General features: G+C 43.5%; 2 protein-coding genes across 3 annotated transcripts in view; one reads left to right on the top strand and one right to left on the bottom strand.

The window, feature by feature from the left end:
- The window catches only part of SLC25A15 (solute carrier family 25 member 15), a 31,563-nt gene extending 15,432 nt beyond the window's left edge, over positions 1-16,131 (top strand). Inside the window, exons 4-7 of the mRNA XM_022574739.2 lie at positions 723-860; positions 3,073-3,242; positions 11,731-11,889; positions 13,550-16,131. Coding sequence (XP_022430447.1) covers positions 723-860; positions 3,073-3,242; positions 11,731-11,889; positions 13,550-13,674 — 592 coding nt within the window. The 3' untranslated portion in view covers positions 13,675-16,131. The remainder of the gene's footprint in view (positions 1-722; positions 861-3,072; positions 3,243-11,730; positions 11,890-13,549) is intronic.
- Positions 10,541-19,297, bottom strand: part of LOC111175271 (phosphatidylinositol 3,4,5-trisphosphate 3-phosphatase TPTE2-like) — an 85,057-nt gene continuing 76,300 nt past the window's right edge. For both annotated transcript variants that reach the window (XM_089899644.1, XM_089899645.1), the window contains one exon: positions 10,541-17,883. In XM_089899644.1, the coding sequence (XP_089755770.1) occupies positions 17,778-17,883 (106 nt within the window). In that variant the 3' untranslated portion in view covers positions 10,541-17,777. The remainder of the gene's footprint in view (positions 17,884-19,297) is intronic.

Raw genomic sequence — 19,297 nt, 5'->3', positions numbered from 1 at the left:
TTGGTTTGGTTTTTCTGTGTCACTTTCTGTCTTAGTTCTGGCTCTGCTAGAACAAAATACCCCAGGCTGGGCGGTTTAAACAACAAAACTTTGTTTCTCATAGCTCTGGAGGCTGGAAAGTCCAAGAACAAGATGCCGGCTGATTCAGTGTCTGGTGAAGGTCCTCTTCCTGGTTTGCAGAGGGACAGCTGGCTGTGTTCTCACATGGTGGAGAGAGCGCCAGCCAGCTCTCCGGTCTCTTCTTACAGGGACACTAATCTCATCAAGAGGATTGCACCCTCCTGACCTCATCTAAACCTAACTACCTCCCAAAGGCCTTCCTCCAAATACCATCACATTGGGGGTTATGGCTTCAACATAGGAATCTGGGGGTGAGGGGCACAAACGTCCAGCCCACAGAGCTATACCTAATAAAAGGAGCACGGGCTTGCAATCAGGCAGACCTGGGTTTGAAACCTAGCGTTGCCGCTTAGCAGCTGTGTGACTCTGAGCACAGTTCGTGGCATCTCTAAGTGTCATTTTCCCCATATGAAAATTGGGGTACTGCTGTCACCCTCACAGGGTCGTGGGCTCCTCAGAGGAAGCAGCAGGTGCCTCGTGGGCACTGAGGAAGTCTTCTCCCCTCAAGCTTGCTCTCCTTTACCACCAGTGTTTCGGCATGCTGAGACCGAGCGAATGAATAATGGGTGGGTAACCGGCCTCCTGTGCTTGCGTCCTTCCAGTGATCTGCAGAATGCAGCTGCTGGTTCCTTTGCCTCTGCCTTTGCTGCTCTGGTCCTCTGCCCCACCGAGCTCGTGAAGTGCCGGCTGCAGACCATGTATGAAATGGAGATGTCGGGAAAGATAGCCAAAAGCCAGAAGTAAGTGCTGCTTGGGCACAAACGTGGGGTCTTGTTGCCTTGGTGTATCTAGTATTTTTAAATTTTTAAATTTTTTTAAATTTAAATTTTATGTTGTACTAAAATTAAGTGGCAGAGAAACAGTTTATCTAGTCCAAACACCCCTCTCCACCACCACTCTGAGGATAATTTTCTGAACACACTGTCTGTGGTGGTTGGAATCACCATCCACCCCATAGAATGTTGTAGGCAAGTATTTAATATCCCAAAAGTGGAGAAGCAGGGGCTTACACCCCTTTTGGCCTGTGGAGTGCATAAGGCATGACCCCCAACTATACTGGGAGGCACGGAGCAGCGGCTTTGGAATTGAGGGCTGAGCTTTTGCTAACTGCCAATTTGGATTCTGGGCTGAGTATTTGCTCACTCCCCAGTCTCCCCAGTTTCACATAGGTGCTCAGGCTGATCATCCCAGATTCTAGCAGTGACTTCCTTTACCTCCTCCCGCATCCTTCAAGTGTACCTACAAACAAGCCAGCTTCTGAAAACATGCACGCAAACCCTCGTAAGCATAGCAAGTCTTCAGTGATCCAGTCACTCTCCAACTCTGTCTTGAAAACAGATTCTAGTTACCTCGTGAGTGTATGTATCATATACAATATGATTTATTATATATTTGAACTGAAAATCAGTTTATTATCCTTGTTAATCTGAAAACTTGCTTATTTATCTAAACTAAAGGTTTGCTCGTGGTTGTTGCTGAAGTTAACTCAAAGCCAGTAAATCTCCTGGGAAAAACCATTAGGTAAACTGACCATTTTTCGAGTCACCACTTTCCATCCAGTGAGGATGGGGTTCATAATAGCGCCCTATTTCCTGCACCTGTGAGATTCATTACAACCAATTCAAATCTATTATTCATAGCCTAGAAGTTCAAAACTTTAAGTCTTTAATGCTCTTTTATTGAGATACAGTGTACACACAATAACAGGAACACACCCAGAAATCACAGGAAATCCTAGGTGTGCAGTTCCACAAGTAGTGACAAAATGAACATGCCTTTGTAAACTGGTACCTAGATAAAGAAATAGATCATGAACAGCACCCAGAAAGTTGCCCTTGGGTCCCTTAAAAGTCATTTAAAGTATTTTTAAAGAAAGCAATTGTTAGATCCAAAGGACTTAGGTAGACGGACACCCTGTACAAAAGTAAATATTGGCTAACTGTATTTTAGGTATAGCAGAGCCCAAGCCTGGGATTTGGTAGCTTGGGGTTAAGACCTGGATTGGAAGCAGGCTAAGTGTGTGGAGTGGGATGACTTTGTTACTTCTTCATTGTATTGATAGAAGGAGGGGGCACTGCAGGCAGGGCCTGGCTAGGGGGTAATGCCTGGGAAGGAAGATCATCAATAAAAGCAGGTGGCTTTTGTTCCCTGGGGGCCTGATCCTTCCCTGATCCAAGCCAGGTCACCTGCTGAGAACAAAGTGAGGAGTGAGGGGCTCACTAAGCTGACAGGTGTCGTTGGTGGTGCTTTTCCTCCCAGGGATAGGCCTGTACCCCTACACCACCAGGAAGAGGAGCCTGCACAGAAAGTGCCCGTATTCTGGCTCCTGCAGGCTCTGATCTGCTTCAAGTAAAAAATTTTTACACACCTACCTCGCTAAGAAGTAAATACTGGGTGCGTCTAGAGCCTTACAGGAGCTATAGCTCAGCTCTGAGAATTTCTTTTGTCTTGCCTTTAAGTAACATTTAAGGCTTGTTGCTCACTTCCCTGGATGAATGCAAAACAAAACAAACCCTAAACACCTGAACCAATTCCCTCAAAATACACAAGCTCAAAAGAAAGGCTGAGGAGATAGGAATCAAGGCAGGTAAGGGACTGGGCACGTACGGTGCCATTTTCTTCTCTCTGAGTTTGGACAATCTCATTGTAATTTCACTTACTATTGAAAAAATGGGTATTGGCTCTTTTAGATCTTTGATAGTGATTTCTAGAAATGTATGCATTCGTTGTAATGAAATATCTTTACACAGACTAGTTCAAGTAATAAAACTTGTTACAAAGTAATTGTATACCTGTCTTTCTCGGAGATATTTCCTTCCCACAAAAACCTTTTATTGCTGGAATTCTGGTTCCTCTGTTTATAAAATGAGCTACTTCCTTGTTAGAGCTCCATCAGGTCTGCTAGTTGGGTGTGAATGCTGTTCTTATCTGTCACCCCGTGTGTCCCCCCAGCACAGTTTGGTCTGTCGTGAAGAGTATCCTTAGGAAGGATGGTCCCTTGGGCTTCTACCATGGACTCTCGAGCACTTTACTTCGAGAAGTACCGGGCTACTTCTTCTTCTTCGGTGGCTATGAGCTGAGCCGATCGTTTTTTGCATCGGGGAGATCAAAAGATGAATTAGGTAAGTGTGTCGGCAGGGACAGCAGGTGGATTCGACCGTGTCTGCTTCCCAGTGCTGTAGTCTCGGTGGCTTCTGTGCACTTTGCCCCTTGTGGGGGTTCCGCTTGGCACTGGGAGTTCCTGGATGCCAGGGAGTACCGTGCAGCGGGTAACAGCGAGCACCATCCTCCAGCCTTGGTAACTTCCTCAGGGCAGAGGCTGCAGCAGGACATCCCCAACTTACTATTTTTTTTTTAACATCTTTATTGGAGTATAACTGTTTTACAGTGGTGTGTTAGTTTCTGCTGTATAACAAAGTGAATCAGCTATACGTATACATATATCCCCATATCTCCTCCCTCTTGCATCTCCCTCCCACCCTCCCTATCCCACCCCTCTAGGTGGTCACAAAGCACCGAGCTGATCTCCTTGTGCTATGCGGCTGCTTCCCACTAGCTATCTATTTTACGTTTGGTAGTGTATATATGTCCATGCCACTCTCTCACTTCGTCCCAGCTTATCCTTCCCCCTCTCTGTGTCCTCAAGTCCATTCTCTACGTCTGCATCTTTATTCCTGTCCTGCCCCTAGGTTCCTCAGAACCTTTTTTTTTTAGATTCCATATATATATATGTGTTAGCATACGATATTTGTTTTTCTCTTTCTGACTTACTTCACTCTGTATGACAGACTCTAGGTCCATCCAACTCACTACAAATAACTCAATTTCATTTCTTTTTATGGCTGAGTAATATTCCATTGTATATATCTGCCACATCTTCTTTATCCATTCATCTGTTGATGGACACTTAGGTTGCTTCCATGTCCTGGCTATTGTAAATAGTGCTGCAGTGAACATTGTGGTACATGACTCTTTTTGAATTATGGTTTTCTCTGGGTATGTGCCAGTAGTGGGATTGATGGGTCGTATGGTAGTTCTATTTTTAGTTTTTTAAGGAACCTCCATACTGTTCTCCATAGTGGCTGTATCAATTTACATTCCCACCAACAGTGCAAAAGGTTCCCTTTTCACCACACCCTCTCCAGCATTTATTGTTTGTAGATTTTTAGATAATGGCCATTCTGACTGGTGTGAGATGATATCTCATTGTAGTTTTCATTCGCATTTCTCTAATGATTAGTGATGTTGAGCATCCTTTCATGTATTTGTTGGCACTCTGTACATCTTCTTTGGAGAAATGTCTTTTTAGGTCTTCTGCCCATTTTTGGATTGGGTTGTTTGTTTTTCTGATATTGAGCTGCAAGAGCTGCTTGTATATTTTGGAGATTAATCCATTGTCAGCTGCTTCTTTGCAAGTATTTTCTCCCATTCTGAGGGTTGTCTTTTTGTTTATGGTTTCCTTTGCTGTGCAGAAGCTTTTAGTTTCATTAGGTCCCATTTTTTAATTTTTATTTCCATTTCTCTAGGAGGTGGGTCAAAAAGGATCTTGCTGTGATTTATGTCATAGAGTGTTCTGCCTGTGTTTTCCTCTAAGAGTTTTATAGTGTCTGGCCTTACTTTTAGGTCTTAAATCCATTTTGAGTTTATTTTTGTGTATGGTGTTAGGAAGTGTTCTAATTTCATTCTTTTACATGTAGCTGTCCAGTTTTCCCAGCACCACTTATTGAAGAGGCTGTCTTTTCTCCATTGTATATTCTTGCCTCCTTTATCAAAGATAAGGTGACCATATGTGTGTGAGTTTATCTCTGGGCTTTCTACCCTATTCCATTGATCCATATTTCTTTTTTGTGTCAGTACCATATTGTCTTAATTACTGTAGCCTTGTAGTATAGTCTGAAGTCAGGGAGCCAGATTCCTCCAGCTCCTTTTTTCTTTCTCAAGATTGATTTGGCTGTTTGGGGTCTTTTGTGTTTCCATACAAATTGTGAAATTTTTTGTTCTAGGTCTGTGAAAAATGCCAGTGGTAGTTCGATAGGGATTCCATTGAATCTGTAGATTGCTTTGGGTAGTATACTCATTTTCACAATGTTGATTCTTCCAACCCAAGAACATGGTGTACCTCTCCATCTGATTGAATCCTCTTTAATTTCTTTCATCAGTGTCTTATAGTTTTCTGCATAGCAGTCTTTTGTCTCCTTAGGTAGGTTTTATTCCAAGGTATTCTGTTCTTTTTGTTGCAATGGTAAATGGGAGTGTTTCCTTAATTCCTCTTTCAGGTTTTTCATCATTAATGTATAGGAATGCAAGAGATTGCTGTGCATTAATTTTGTATCCTGCTGCTTTACCAAATTCATTGATTAGCTCTAGTAGTTTTCTGGTAGCATCTTTAGGATTCTCAATGTATAGTATCATGTCATCTGCAAACAGTGACAGTTTTACTTCTTTTCTGATTTGGATGCCTTTTCTTTTTCTTCTTTGATTGCTGTGACTAAAACTTCCAAAACTATGTTGAATAATAGTGGTGAGAGTGGGCAACCTTGTCTTGTTCCTAATCTTAGAGGAAATGGGTTCTGTTTTTCACCACTGAGAATGATGTTGGCTGTGGGTTTGTCATATATGGCCTTTATTATGTTGAGGTAAGTTCCCTCTGTGCCTACTTTCTGGAGAGTTTTTATCATAAATGGATGTTGAATTTTGTCAAAAGCTTTTTCTGCATCTCTTGAGATTATCATATGGTTTTTATCCTTCAGTTTATTAATATGGTGTATCACATTGATTGATTTGCATATATTGAAGAACCCTTGCATTTCTGGGATAAACCCCACTTGATCATGGTGTGTGATCCTTTTAATGTGCTGTTGGATTCTGTTTGCTAGTATTTTGTTGAGGATTTTTGCATCTATGTTCATCAGTGATATTGGCCTGTAGTTTTCTTTCTTTGTGACATCTTTGGTTTTGGTATCAGGGTGATGGTGGCCGCATAGAATGAGTTTGGGAGTGTTCCTCCCTCTGCTATATTTTGGAAGAATTTGAGAAGGATCGGTGTTAGCTCGTCTCTAAATGTTTGATAGAATTCACCTGTGAAGCCATCTAGTCCTGGGCTTTTGTATGTTCAAAGGTTTGTAATCACAGTTTCAATTTCAGTGCTTGTGATTGGTCTGTTTATATTTTCTGTTTCTTCCTGATTCAGTCTCGGAAGGTTGTGCTTTTCTAAGAATTTGTCCATTTCTTCCAGGTTGTCCATTTTATTGGCATGTAGTTGCTTGTAGTGTAGATCTCTCATGATCCTATGTATTTCTGCAGTGTCAGTTGTTACTTCTCCTATTTCATTTCTAATTCTATTGATTTGAGTCCTCTCCCCTTTTTTCTTGATGAGTCTGGCTAATGGTTTATCAATTTTGTTTATCTTCTCAAAGAACCAGCTTTTAGTTTTATTGATCTTTGCTATCATTTCCTTCATTTCTTTTTCATTTATTTCTGATCTGATCTTTATGATTTCTTTCCTTCTGCTAACTTTGGGGTTTTTTTTGTTCCTCTTCCTGTCATTGCTTTAGGTGTAAGGTTAGGTTGTTTGTTTGAGATGTTTCTTGTTTCCTGAGGTAGGATTGTATTGCTATAAAATTCCCTCTTAGAACTGCCTTTGCTGCATCCCATAGGTTTTGTGTCATTGTGTTTTCATTGTCATTTGTTTCTAGGTATTTTTTGATTTCCTCTTTGACTTCAGTGATCTCTTGGTTATTTAGTAGCGTATTGTTTATCCTCCACGCGTTTTTATTTTTTACAGTTTTTTTCCTGTAATTGATACCTAGTCTCATAGCACTGTGGTCGGAAAAGATACTTGATATGATTTCAATTTTCTTAAATTTACCAAGGCTTGATTTGTGACCCAAGATATGATCTATCCTGGAGAATGTTCCATGAGCACTTGAGAAGAAAGTGTATTCTGTTGTTTTGGGATGGGATGTCCTATAACTATCAATTAGGTCCATCTTGTTTAATGTATCATTTAAAGCTTTTGTTTCCTTATTTATTTTCATTTTGGATGGTCTGTCCATTGGTGAAAGTGGGGTGTTAAAGTCCCCTACTATGATTGTGTTACTGTCGATTTCCCCTTTTATGGCTGTTAGCATTTGCCTTATGTATTGAGGTGCTCCTATGTTGGGTGCATAAATATTTTACAATTGTTATATCTTCTTCTTGGATTGATCCCTTGATCATTATGTAGTGTCATTCTTTCTCTCTTGTAATAGTCTTTATTTTAAAGTCTATTTTGGGGCTTCCCTGGTGGCGCAGTGGTTGAGAGTCCGCCTGCCGATGCAGGGGACATGGGTTCATGCCCCGGTCTGGGAGGATCCCACATGCCGTGGAGCGGCTGGGCCCATGAGCCATGGCCGCTGGGCCTGCATGTCCGGAGCCTGTGCTCCGTGACAGGAGAGGCCACAGCGGTGAGAGGCCTGTGTACCTCAAAAAAAAAAAAAAAAAAAGTCCATTTTTGTCTGATATGAGAATTGCTACTCCAGCTTTCTTTTGATTTCCATTTGCGTGGAATATCTTTTTCCATCCCCTCACTTTCAGTCTGTATGTGTCCCTGGGTCTGAAGTGGCTCTCTTGTAGACAGCATATATATGGGTCTTGTTTTTGTATCTATTCAGCCGGTCTGTCTTTTGTTTGGAGCATTTAATCCATTTACATTTAAGGTAATTATTGATATGTATGTTCTTATTACCATTTTCTTAATTGTTTTGGGTTTGTTTTTGTAGGTTTTTTTCTTTTCTTGTGTGTCCTGCCTAGAGAAATTCCTTTAGCATGTGTTGTAGAGCTGGTTTGGTGGTGCTGAATTCTTTTGCCTGTCTTTTTTTTTTGCGGTACGCGGGCCTCTCACTGCCGTGGCCTCTCCCATCGCGGAGCACAGGCTCTGGACGTGCAGGCTCAGCGGCCATGGCCCACGGGCCCAGCCATTACACGGCACACAGGATCCTCCCGGACCAGGGCATGAACCCGCATCTCCTGCATCGGCAGGTGGACTCCCAAGCACTGCGCCACCAGGGAAGCCCTTTTGCTTGTCTTTAAAGGTTTTAATTTCTCTGTCAAATCTAAATGAGATCCTTGCTGGGTAGAGTAATCTTGGTTGTAAGTTTTTTCCTTTCATCACTTTAAATATGTCCTGCCACTCCCTTCTGGCTTGCAGAGTTTCTGCTAAAAGATCAGCTGTTAACCTTATGGGGATTCCCTTGTATGTTATTTGTTGCTTTTCCCTTGCTGCTTTTAATATTTTTTCTTTGTATTTAATTTTTGATAGTTTGATTAATATGTGTCTAGGAGTGTTTCTCCTTGGATTTATCCTGTATGGGACACTCTGTGCTTCCTGGACTTGATTGGCTATCTCCTTTCCCATGTTATGGAAGTTTTCAACTATAATTTCTTCAAATATTTTCTCAGACACTTCCTTTTTCTCTTCTTCTGGGACCCCTATATTCGAATGTTCGGGTGTTTAATGTCCCATAGTCTCTGAGACTGTCCTCAATGCTTTTCATTCTTTTTTCTTTATTCTGCTCTGTAGTAGTTATTTCCACTATTTTATCTTCCAGGTCACTTATGCATCCTTCTGCCTCAGTTATTCTGCTATTGATTCCTTCTAGAGAATTTTTAATTTCATTTACTGAGCTGTTCATCATTATTTGTTTGTTCTTTAGTTCTTCTAGGTCCTTGTTAAACGTTTCTTGTATTTTCTCCATTCTGTTTCCAAGATTTTGGATCATCTTTACTCTCATTACTCTGAATTCTTTTTCAGGTATACTGCCTATTTCCTCTTCATTTGTTTGGTCTGGTGGTTTTTTACCTTGCTCCTTCATCTGCTGCATATTTCTCTGTCTTCTCATTTCATTTAACTTACTGTGTTTGGGGTGTCCTTTCTGCAGGCTGTAAGTTCGTAGTTCCCTTTGGTTTTGGTGTCTGCCCCCAGTGGCTAAGGTTGGTTCAGTGGCTTGTGTAGGCTTCCTGATGGAGGGGATTGGTGCCTGTGTTCTGATGGGTGGGGCTGGATCTTGTCTTTCTGGTGGGCAGGGCCATGTCCAATGGTGTGTTTTGTGGTGTCTGTGAACTTATGATTTTAGGCAGCCTCTCTGCTAATGGGTGGGTTTGTGTTTCTATCTTGCTAGTTGTTTGGCATAGGGTGTCCAGCACTGTAGCTTGCTGGTCGTTGAGGGGAGCTGGGTCTAGCATTGAGACGGAGATCTCTGGGAGAGCTCTTGCCGATTGATATTACGTGGGCCCGGGGGGTCTCTGGTAGTCCAATGTCCTGAACTTGGCTCTCCCACCTCAGAGGCTCAGGTCTGATACCCGGCCAGAGCACCACAACCCTGTCAGTCACATGGCTCAGAAGAAAAGAGAGAAAAAAAAGAATGAAAAATAATAAAATAAAATAGTTAAAATAAAATTTAAAAGTAATAAAAAGAGAGCAACCAAACCAATAAACAAATCCACCAATGATAACAAGCACTAAAAACTATACTAAGATAAAAATCAGAAACAAGTCAGTGTCAGACAGCAAACCCGAAGTCCACAGTTGCTCCCGAAGTCCACCTCCTCAATTTTGGGATGAATTGTTGTCTATTCAGGTATTCCACAGATGCAGGGTACCTCAAGTTGACTGTGGAGATTTCATCCGCTGCTCCTGAGGCTGCTGGGAGAGATCTCCCTTTCTCTTCTTTGTTCGCACAGCTCCCGGGGTTCAGCTTTAGATTTGGCCCCGCCTCTGCGTGTAGGTCGCCCTCAGGCATCTGTTCTCGCCCAGACAGGACGGGGTTAGAGCAGTGCTGATTAGGGGGCTCCGGCTCACTCGTGCTGGGGGGGGAGGGAGGGGTACGGTAGTTATAATTGGAATGTGGGGCGAGCCTGTGGTGGCAGAGGCCAGCGTGACGTTGCAACAGCCTGAGGTGTGCTGTGTGTTCTTCCAGCGAAGTTGTCCCTGGATCACAGGATCCTGGCAGTGGTGGGCTGCACAGGCTCCTGGGGTGGGTGTGGATGGTGACCTGTGCTCGCACACAGGCTTCTTGGCGGTGGCAGCAGCAGCCTTAGCATTTCATGCCCGTCTCTGGTGTTTGAGCTGATAGCCACGGCTTGTGCCTGTCTCTGGAGCTCGTTTAGGCGGTGCTCTGCCTTCTGCGGGCAGACAGGGAAGGGGGATCCCCTCTCCTCGCGCACCCTGAAACAATGGTCTCTTGCATCTCTGGCAGGTCCAGACTTTTCCCTGGACTCCCTCCTGATTAGCTGTGGCGCACGAGCCCCCTTCAGGCTGTGTTCATGCCGCCAACCCCAGTCCTCTCCCTGGGTCTGACCTCCAAAGCCCGAGCCTCAGCTCCCAGTCCCTGCCCGCCCCGGCAGGTGAGCAGACAAGCCTCTCGGGCTGGTGAGTGCTGGTGAGTGCTGGTCAGCACCGATCCTCTGTGCGGGAATCTCTCCGCACCCCTGTTGCTGCGCCCTCCTCCGTGGCTCTGAAGCTCCCCCCACCCCAAGCCCCGCCGCGAAGGGGCCTCCTAGTGTGTGGAAACCTTTCCTCCTTCACAGCTCCTTCCCAGAGGTGCAGGTCCCGTCCCTATTCTTTTGTCTCTGTTTTCTCTTTTGCCCTACCCAGGTATGTGGGGAGTTTCTTGCCTTTTGGGAGGTCTGAGGTCTTCTGCCAGCGTTCAGTAGGTGTGCTGTAGGAGTTGTTCCACGTGTAGATGTATTTCTGATGTATTTGTGGGGAGGAAGATGATCTCCACGGCTTACTCCTCTCCCATCTTGAAGGTTCCCCCCCACCAAATAATAATTCCAGTTATTTTAATATTTAATAATAATAATTCCAGGTTTTACTGGAATAAATGCTCTGGGTCCATTTTAGGGGAGAATACAGACATTATTTTCCCTGTAGGATATCACCAACAATTGGGGAAATCACCTATAAATCATCTTGTAATAAGCTTAGTAACAAATCTTGATAGTGTTTTGAGAGCAGTGAGAAGTGTACTTCTTTCTAGTTTATCGTAATTAACTGCTTGACACAACTGTATCGATGTTTGGCTCACATGAGTGGTTACTTATTTCTTAAATACCTCCTCCCTTCAGTGCTTTGGACCTATTCTGGGGATAGTCAAGCTCCTAGGCTTAACTGTTACGTTTAATAACTTTGCTTTTTCATGGCAAAGGAAGAATCAGAGCTGTGGGACATTAATATATTAAAACAATTAAGGGAAAGTTGAAAAAGATGCAGCCTGTGTTTCAGTGGCCTCTGTTCTCACTCCTCATGGTAGGGCGTTGCCATTGCTGCTGGCGGCCTGCTGGTTCTTGGGGGGCCAGGCCTCTGGAGGACGGGGCAGGAGGGCCACAGAGACCAGCCTAAATCTGACCCGCACTAGGGCTGCCCCTTGTCCTGGAGTCATGAGGGACAGCCCCAGGCTACCACACAGAACCTGTGCTCTTAGACAGTTTGACACTTGCCCCAGAGGACTGTGTTCCGCAGCTTTAGTGTTTGTATTTGCACCTACCTGCAGCCATTACTACACTGACCTCTGGAAATATCACATCAGCTGTTCTTGAGACAAAACACTGTTTGCTCATTTTCTTCTCTAGGCCCTGTCCCTTTGATGTTAAGTGGTGGATTTGGTGGAATCTGCCTCTGGCTTGCTGTTTACCCAGTGGATTGTATCAAATCCAGAATTCAAGTTCTCTCCATGTCTGGAAAACAGGCAGGATTTATTGGAACTTTCATAAGCATCGTGAAGAATGAAGGTGAGTCTGCCAATTGCTGAAACAGAGGAGGTACGTATAGGGAGTGATCATTCGGCTGCTCGTCTTGTCGAAGTTGATCAGATGGGTAATCGCTCTCTTCCACCACCTCACTTTTCTAACAGTGTATGTAATTCACATTTGTGGATTTGTTTCCAGACCCCTTTCTTTAGCTTACTTCATTATTCTCAAGAATGTTTATTTTGTTTATTTTTTGCTGTGTTGAGTCTTTGTTGCTGTGCGCGGGCTTTCTCTAGTTGCGGCAAGTGGGGGCTGCTCTTCATTGCGGTGCGTGGGCTTCTCATTGCAGTGGCTTCTCTTGTTGTGGAGCACGGGCTCTAGGCACATGGGCTTCAGTAGTTGTGGCTCGCGGGCTCAGTAGTTGTGGCTTGCGGGCTCTAGAGTGCAGGCTCAGTAGTTGTGGTGCACGGGCTTAGTTGCTCTGCGACATGTGGGATCTCTCTGGACCAGGGATTGAACCTGGGTCCCCTGCATTGGCAGGCAGATTCTTAACCACTGTGCCACCAGGGAAGTCCCCTCAAGAATGTTTAAAGCTCTGATTCCTAATCTTTGGGCCAGGATTTTGTTTCTAAATAGCCTGGTGGGAATTTTTAAAGTATGTATTTTGTCTAAGAGGACAAATGTTTCAGAGTTAGCACCACTTTTTTTTTTTTTTTTTGGCTGCACTCTGTGGCATGTGAAACTTCCCCAACCAGGGATCCAGCCCATTCCCCCTGCAGTGGAAGCGTGGATGAGTCTTAACCACTGGACCACCAGGGAAGTCCTGTACCACTTGTTTTAAACGATATCATCAGGAGATGAGCTCTAACAGCATATCAGTAAGGCATTTAAAAGAATGTACATCCTTAATGATAAGACTTCTGCAACGAGAAAGGCACTAAGCAATTTCTGAAGGTGATTGGCTATCAGTTTTTAGTTATACAGCTAGATAAAGACTTTTAAAAGTAGTGTTTGTATAAAGCCAATTTTATGCCACTAGTGAGTAAAGACCTGTCCTTCCAGCATCCACTATACGTCTTAAAACTTGAATGTGCACTTTTCTGTCTTGATTTTGAGAGAAAGCGAGCAGAGTAACAGCATGCAGAAACTGCTTTAACCCCAAATAGAGCACAGACATCTTGCATATTACTAACAGTAACCCCTTTTAAATTTGCATTACACTTTGTAGTTTTCCAAAGTACTTACACCTCCCTTATCTGCCTGGATCTTCAGAACTGCCTTGGGCAGTGCTAATACTAGAAACAGGTCTTCCACATCAATGTCAGTGCTCTGTGTTCTGGCCCAGTGCCTCGTGGTCCTCGCCCCCCAGGTGAAGCTGCGAAGTTGCTGCCGTCCGTGGCTCTGTGGCTGCCTCCTGTCTGCCCACGTGAGGCCCCCTGCTCTGCCTGATCTGCTTACCAGGAGGTAACAGGCACGGGATCGGTGACTGTACCCGGAGCCTCACCAGCTTTGCTGGCAGACCTGCCCTTGCCCTTGTTTCTACTAGTCTAGTTCCAGTAGTCCAGGGAAACCTGTTCCATCGCTGCTGGTTTTTAGCGCTATTGTCTGGATTTGTAACTGTAAAAATATCTGTGCTGTGTGGGTTCGTGGGATATTTCCAAGGAGGGGGAGCTCAGTCTTTGGTCACCCTTTTGTTTTCTAGGAATAACGGCCTTATATTCTGGACTGAAACCTACCATGATTCGCGCGTTCCCTGCCAACGGGGCACTCTTTTTGGCCTATGAATACAGCAGGAAGTTGATGATGAGTCAGTTTGAAGCATACTGAAGTGTTCTGGCAAACCTTGATCCAAGTGAAGCTGTTTGAGGACTGCAGTTCTCAGGGTTTCAAGGAGTACAAGACCAATGTGGAATTTTTTGATTTTGTGGGAATCTTTTATTTTGTCTTCCATTTTTCTATCTTCTACCTTAAACTTTATAGAAGAGCTTCTCTTTTATATTATATAATTTCTGCCCATAACTGTAGTGAAGTGGAAAAGTTGCTGCTCTTGTCCTTGGTGGGACATACAGGGTGGGCTGCTGGCCCTAGCTACCTAATCTGAAAGGCTAAGTAGAGCTATATCAAGGGCTTTTGCGTAAACCTGTATGTGTACGTGCAGTGTAGATGGTTGTGTGTTGTGAGTGAAGCACAGTTTAGTTCCGTGTTTAATCTCAGATCTCACTAGAAAAAACCAGAGGTAACCATGTTTCATGAGGATGGTTATAAATGCTTCATCCATTCTAGATGTGGGTCTCTTTTAAAATCTACTTAGCACGTACCCTTTAATAAGTGGTTAAAGTTTTTAAAAAGTTTTCCTGTGGTGCTTGAAAACTAAGGCGTCCGTCTAGATTCTAAAGAGGAGAATATACCTGCATACTGGTGTGGCTTCCATGTTCTTGATTTAAGTTTCAGAGTAAGCATCCTGGATTTTCCCAAGGTGCTCCTCTGTGGAAACAGTGCCATCCATCTTCTTCCAGGTGGGATCACATTCCACGCCCGGACATATTGTTGGGTGTGGCCTAGAGCCTTTGGGAAGCAGCACGGCCCTCGCCTGTGCCAGCCCCTCCTCCTCCTGTCCCAGGGAGCTCCTCTCTGCTGGGCTTGAGCTCGAGGCAGGGGCTGAGGGGAGGGGCCTGTGGTGCTTTGTGAAGACTGTGGCTGACAGCTGCCCTGAGCTGCTGCTTCTGTGTCCTGGCCTGGGCGGGATTCCAGGGAAGTCTGTCGGACCACCTACGGGCTGCTGATCCACTTTGGACCACGCCCTCCTTGCCTCTGCCAATCGGAAGCCCTTCCAGGGAGCAGAGTGCCAAAGCCAAGAGAGGCCCTGGCTCCCCGTCTGGGGACAGAGTGGTGGTGCTTGTGGGCAAAGCGGTCTCCTTTCAGAGGGAACCAGAGTGTCGTGCTTGCACTCCCCGTGAGTGGTGTCAGGGCTGACCCAGGCTGAAGTTTGTCTCGGGATCCCTCACTCCTTACCACGCTGGAGCCTTTAATATGGGGTACTGGCTGTCGTGAATTTCAGTGATGGTGGTCTCTGGGGTGTGACTTAATAAATCAACGAAGCAAAGGTAATTTCATTAAACTATGCTGTACGTATGCACTACTAACAAACCCTGGTTCATCTGACTCCCGTAGACTTGGGATGGGCAGCTGTTCCCTGGCCGTCTGGCTTACGGGAGCCCTTGTCGTCACCAGTGAAGTCAGCCGCCTCATTCTGTGCTGCTCCGAGACCCCCCAGGCCTCTAATAAAGAGTTTTTAATCCGCCCCTGGGGCTGATGTGTTAATAATGATCCACACTGGTATGTCCACCCCTGTCGGCAGAACGGAAGCGTTGTGTGTGAGACCTCCAGTTTCCACAAGCTTTTGTTCTCCCTGCAGCCTCGGTGGTGACTCCGGCCAGAAGCCAGAGAGGGTCGGGAAGGCCAGCTGCTGGCAGACGTTTAGCGGAGGGGGGATGCCCGGTGTTGTGCCCGATGGGCTCCAGAGCTATGCCTGGTCTTCGTTTGCCTTTTCTTGAAAAGCAATTTTTCTACCTTACTTTTGTCCGTACTTAAATGGTCAGTAGCTACTGAGTGGTGCTTCTTCTGAACAGGCCTGGATTGAAGCAAAAATAGCAAATGGGACGGGCTTCCCCCAGGAAGTGACCTGCTCCAGAGCCCACCGGGCCCCTGTTGTCTAAGCCCTGTTGGCAGTAGGTCTTCTCACGTGTTGTCCTGTAAAGATTTAACTGAATATCTTCAACAGAAACTGTCTGAGGCAGGTAAGAGTGCGTGGGAGTAATGAATGGAAACTTGAGAGTTGTTTTTTTTTTTTAACGTTTCATTCTCTTTGCTTAATTCATGGTTCAGTATTTGGGTACAGTTTGTACCATTTCAAATCTGTACTCCGGACAAAAATAGAGTAACTTGAAATACTGTGTTTAAAGAAATTCTCGTGTTCTATCATTAAATTTGCCTAATAGTTGACTGTATGATTTAAGTACTTTATGTGGTAAGAACCGTCAGGAATGTTTGAGTTATGTATGGTGATATTTCAAGGTGATGGTTTTATTGCAACGAGCATTGTTTTTTTTTGTCAGCAAGATTCCTGATGTAAAATAACTACTGATATAAATGCACATTCTGTATACACTGCAGTTGCGAAACGTGGCCCACTAGAATTACTCTCCCTCCACCAGGCTGTGTATGCGATGTGACTGATTTGGCAGGATGCCATTCTATTTTTTAAAATAAACTTCTGGATATCAAGTTTTCCAGGTCAGTAAATTCTATTCAAGAAAACCAATATCGTTCTGATATATTATGATCTAAGTTTCTCAAGTTGTTTAACGAATTATTTGCACGGGGTTCTAGGAAAGCGGCCCTGCTGGAGGCCCTGAACAAGTTCTCTTTATGAGCAAAAGCAGACTAGTGTGACAGCTCATAATTGCCAGAAATTTTCATCCATTTTGGAGGGCTAGGGAAGAGAAACCCCCAACTGTAATTTCCTTTATTTCAAAAAGCAAGATTCTGAAAAACTGGGGTTTCCCAGCTTTTGCCCGTGTTAAAAGTAGATCTTACTCCTCGCTTTTTTTCCCATTCACCTAGGCCTGCCCACTGATCTGCCCTCCACGGATTACAGCTGCAGGAATTTTAAAGGAAATAACCTGGGCTGCCACAATACATTTCTGTAACCCAAATTACAGGGAATAATGTAGTCATAACATGGAAGGAGTTTGAAAGGCTGTGTCTCCAAGAGCTCTTCCCCCAAGGGGAGTCAGATTAAGGGGAGTAGAATAACCTTTGCAGCTGCACTTTTTGGGGGCTATTTTGAGGGGGAGAGAAGCCCCTGCATGGCCTTCCACGCCACCACGCTGGCGGCTCGGGGCTCTCCTCCCATCCCTGCTAGGTCGGCACCCACCAACCCTTCTCTATAAACTGTTGCTCTTGTTTCCCTTAAAAAATACTGACTGTGGCAACCTCCAGACCTCGTGGGGCTGCCAACCCAAGTGGCCAGTGGTTAGTGCGCTGTTAAAACACTGCTTAGTTGGAATGGTCTGTCCCAACCCCACAAACCCTATTTTTTTATCGTGTGCTTTTTGCAAAGTGCAAGGTTTTTCAGGAACGAGTAGTCTGTGTTTTAGCAGAGGCACTGGTTCTCATGATTTGCTACTTTTCATTTCCTGATCAATTCTACTTGGGCTAGATTGTTGAGAGCCTTGCCAATAAAAGGAAAATCACTCAAATAGTAAAGCCAACATAGAACTGTTTGTTTTCAAAGACAATTATGGCCTTAAGATAGTGGCAGTGAAAGTACTTAGAATAAAGTAGCACCTGGTACCAAAGAGAAAATGATTCCCTGTGGACACAGGACTAACCAGTGTCTATAATGAAAACTTGACCTTACTTCAGAGTTCCCCAAGCATAGGTGAAGCTGGTCGTGAGCAGGGGTGATGGGTTTTAAAACGATCTTTGCTGCCATTCTGATGCTCGTTAATAGTTTGTAAATCAAGTAGAAGAAGGAATTAGAAATTACTTTTCTAACAAATCTGAAATTACAAATGTAAACCAAAGTAGGGAATGAATACTTGTCCAAAAATACATAAGTAAATAAACCCGCAGGACTGGGGGACAATCACAATTTTTAAATGTTATTTTGATAGGAAAGTTTTATTTCTGAGTTGTTAAGTGATAACGTTCCCGTGTACTGTTTCAAATTTATCTCAATACAAATGAAAACTGTGACATATGTTCTTTCAAAAAAAACTATTGCCATTGACATTCTCTTTTGTATATATTTAATAGAGTTCTCAAGGACATATGTATCTATATCAGCAAGGAAATAGGTTTAAAAGATATAAATAGGTAGCAAGGATTGGGAAGAACATGATTCTAGCCTAGAAGGGGAACTACACTTAGATAACGTCATCAAAATATACCTCGACTGCGAACTCTGGACGGTAAATTTTCCATGCTTTTGGTTTGTGGGGATTATCCAATTCACTTCTTGAAAGATAAAGCCTAGAATAGAAAAAAAAAGATTACATTTTATTGTAGGGCTAACAGAAAAGCCATGCTGTAGGACACCCTTGTTAGAGCTTTAAAAAAACAAGCCTTGCTGGCCACCATCAGTCTCGACCCCTCCCTCTGCATCTAATTAGCTTTCAAAGACCAGCTCTCCCACTTTCTCTCTTAAGACACAAAAATATCATGACCTTCAGTAACAACGTGTCACTGATCCTTTTAATATTGCCTTTTATGGAATTAATATTTAATAAATTAAATTTCTATATGTGATAAATCAGACTAGATGTGTATTAAAACCCAGTAATAACAAGTGTCTTTTAAATGATGAAGTTGGCATTTTGGGTAAATTAAGTCTCATAATAAAAACAGCTTTACCAAGGAGTATGGAAATTCACACGTTAAATCTTCAGAAACTATAAAAGTGAGGAGAAAAGTGATTTAGCAGGTTGCTTCTCTAATATGAACATGGTGTTTTAAAGGAAAAAACTGTGCCCTTTAGCAAGAACCACTTTTGAGAAGTAGTACCAAATGAAGTTCCACCTAGACGTCTGTCTGTATACATCCAGGGAAAAAATTGGTAAAGATGTTCCATCAAATCCAAAGTTCACTCTATCAATATCCACTAAATGTGTGTGCATTGTAGATGTTTAAGGCTAGGTTTTTATTTACCGTCCCCTTAGTGGACTTGAGGTGGGATTAGATGCAGTCTACATTTGAAGAAAAGGCTAGGATTGTATGTCATGGGAACTGTCAGTTCATGGCACATACAATCATAACCACTTCTTCAAAACTCTTTATGATTTTTTTGAATATTATCTTTCCTTTTGTATTGAATGGTATGGTGATACCAATCACAAATTTTCACCACAGAATAGACGATGTGGAGAACTTCTAGATTTAGGAATGAGTTTCAGATATGATAGAGGTTCTTTGGAATACTTGTCAAATCACTTACTTTTTAAAAATAGATTATCCGATTTAGTTATAAGAAAATCAGTTTTAAATGGGAGACCATTAATTTTTTGAAAGCTGTCTTCACTGATACTTACTGTGTCTTATAACTTCTGCCCTAGATGTAAGTGTGTCAACTACATTTTAAACTAGCTGAAGCCTCCCTGGATGACACCTTCCTGTGGCATAGAATTTGGTGTTGGTCAGTCATCAGTAAATCAACACATACTGAGGACCTACCATATTCAAGGTACTGAACAAACATGGGAGGGATTTGTTGCCACACTCAAGATCTGCTTATAGTATGTTTTATAACGCAGTCCTATGGCATGGACCTTGAGGATAATGCAACAGTGGGTCTCAAGAATAGCCATATTTTTACAATCAGAGAAGAAAAGGAATCCAAATCGGAAAAGAAGTAAAACTGTCACTGTTTGCACATGACATGATACTATAC

This window comes from Delphinapterus leucas, chromosome 18 (genome assembly GCF_059928025.1).
Source record: "Delphinapterus leucas isolate spDelLeu-1000000601 "Yukka" chromosome 18, BTC_Dleu_Yukka2, whole genome shotgun sequence".
Lineage (NCBI taxonomy): Eukaryota > Metazoa > Chordata > Mammalia > Artiodactyla > Monodontidae > Delphinapterus > Delphinapterus leucas.
Note: the sequence above shows the minus strand (reverse complement) of the source record. Positions and strands in the feature narration are given on the sequence as shown.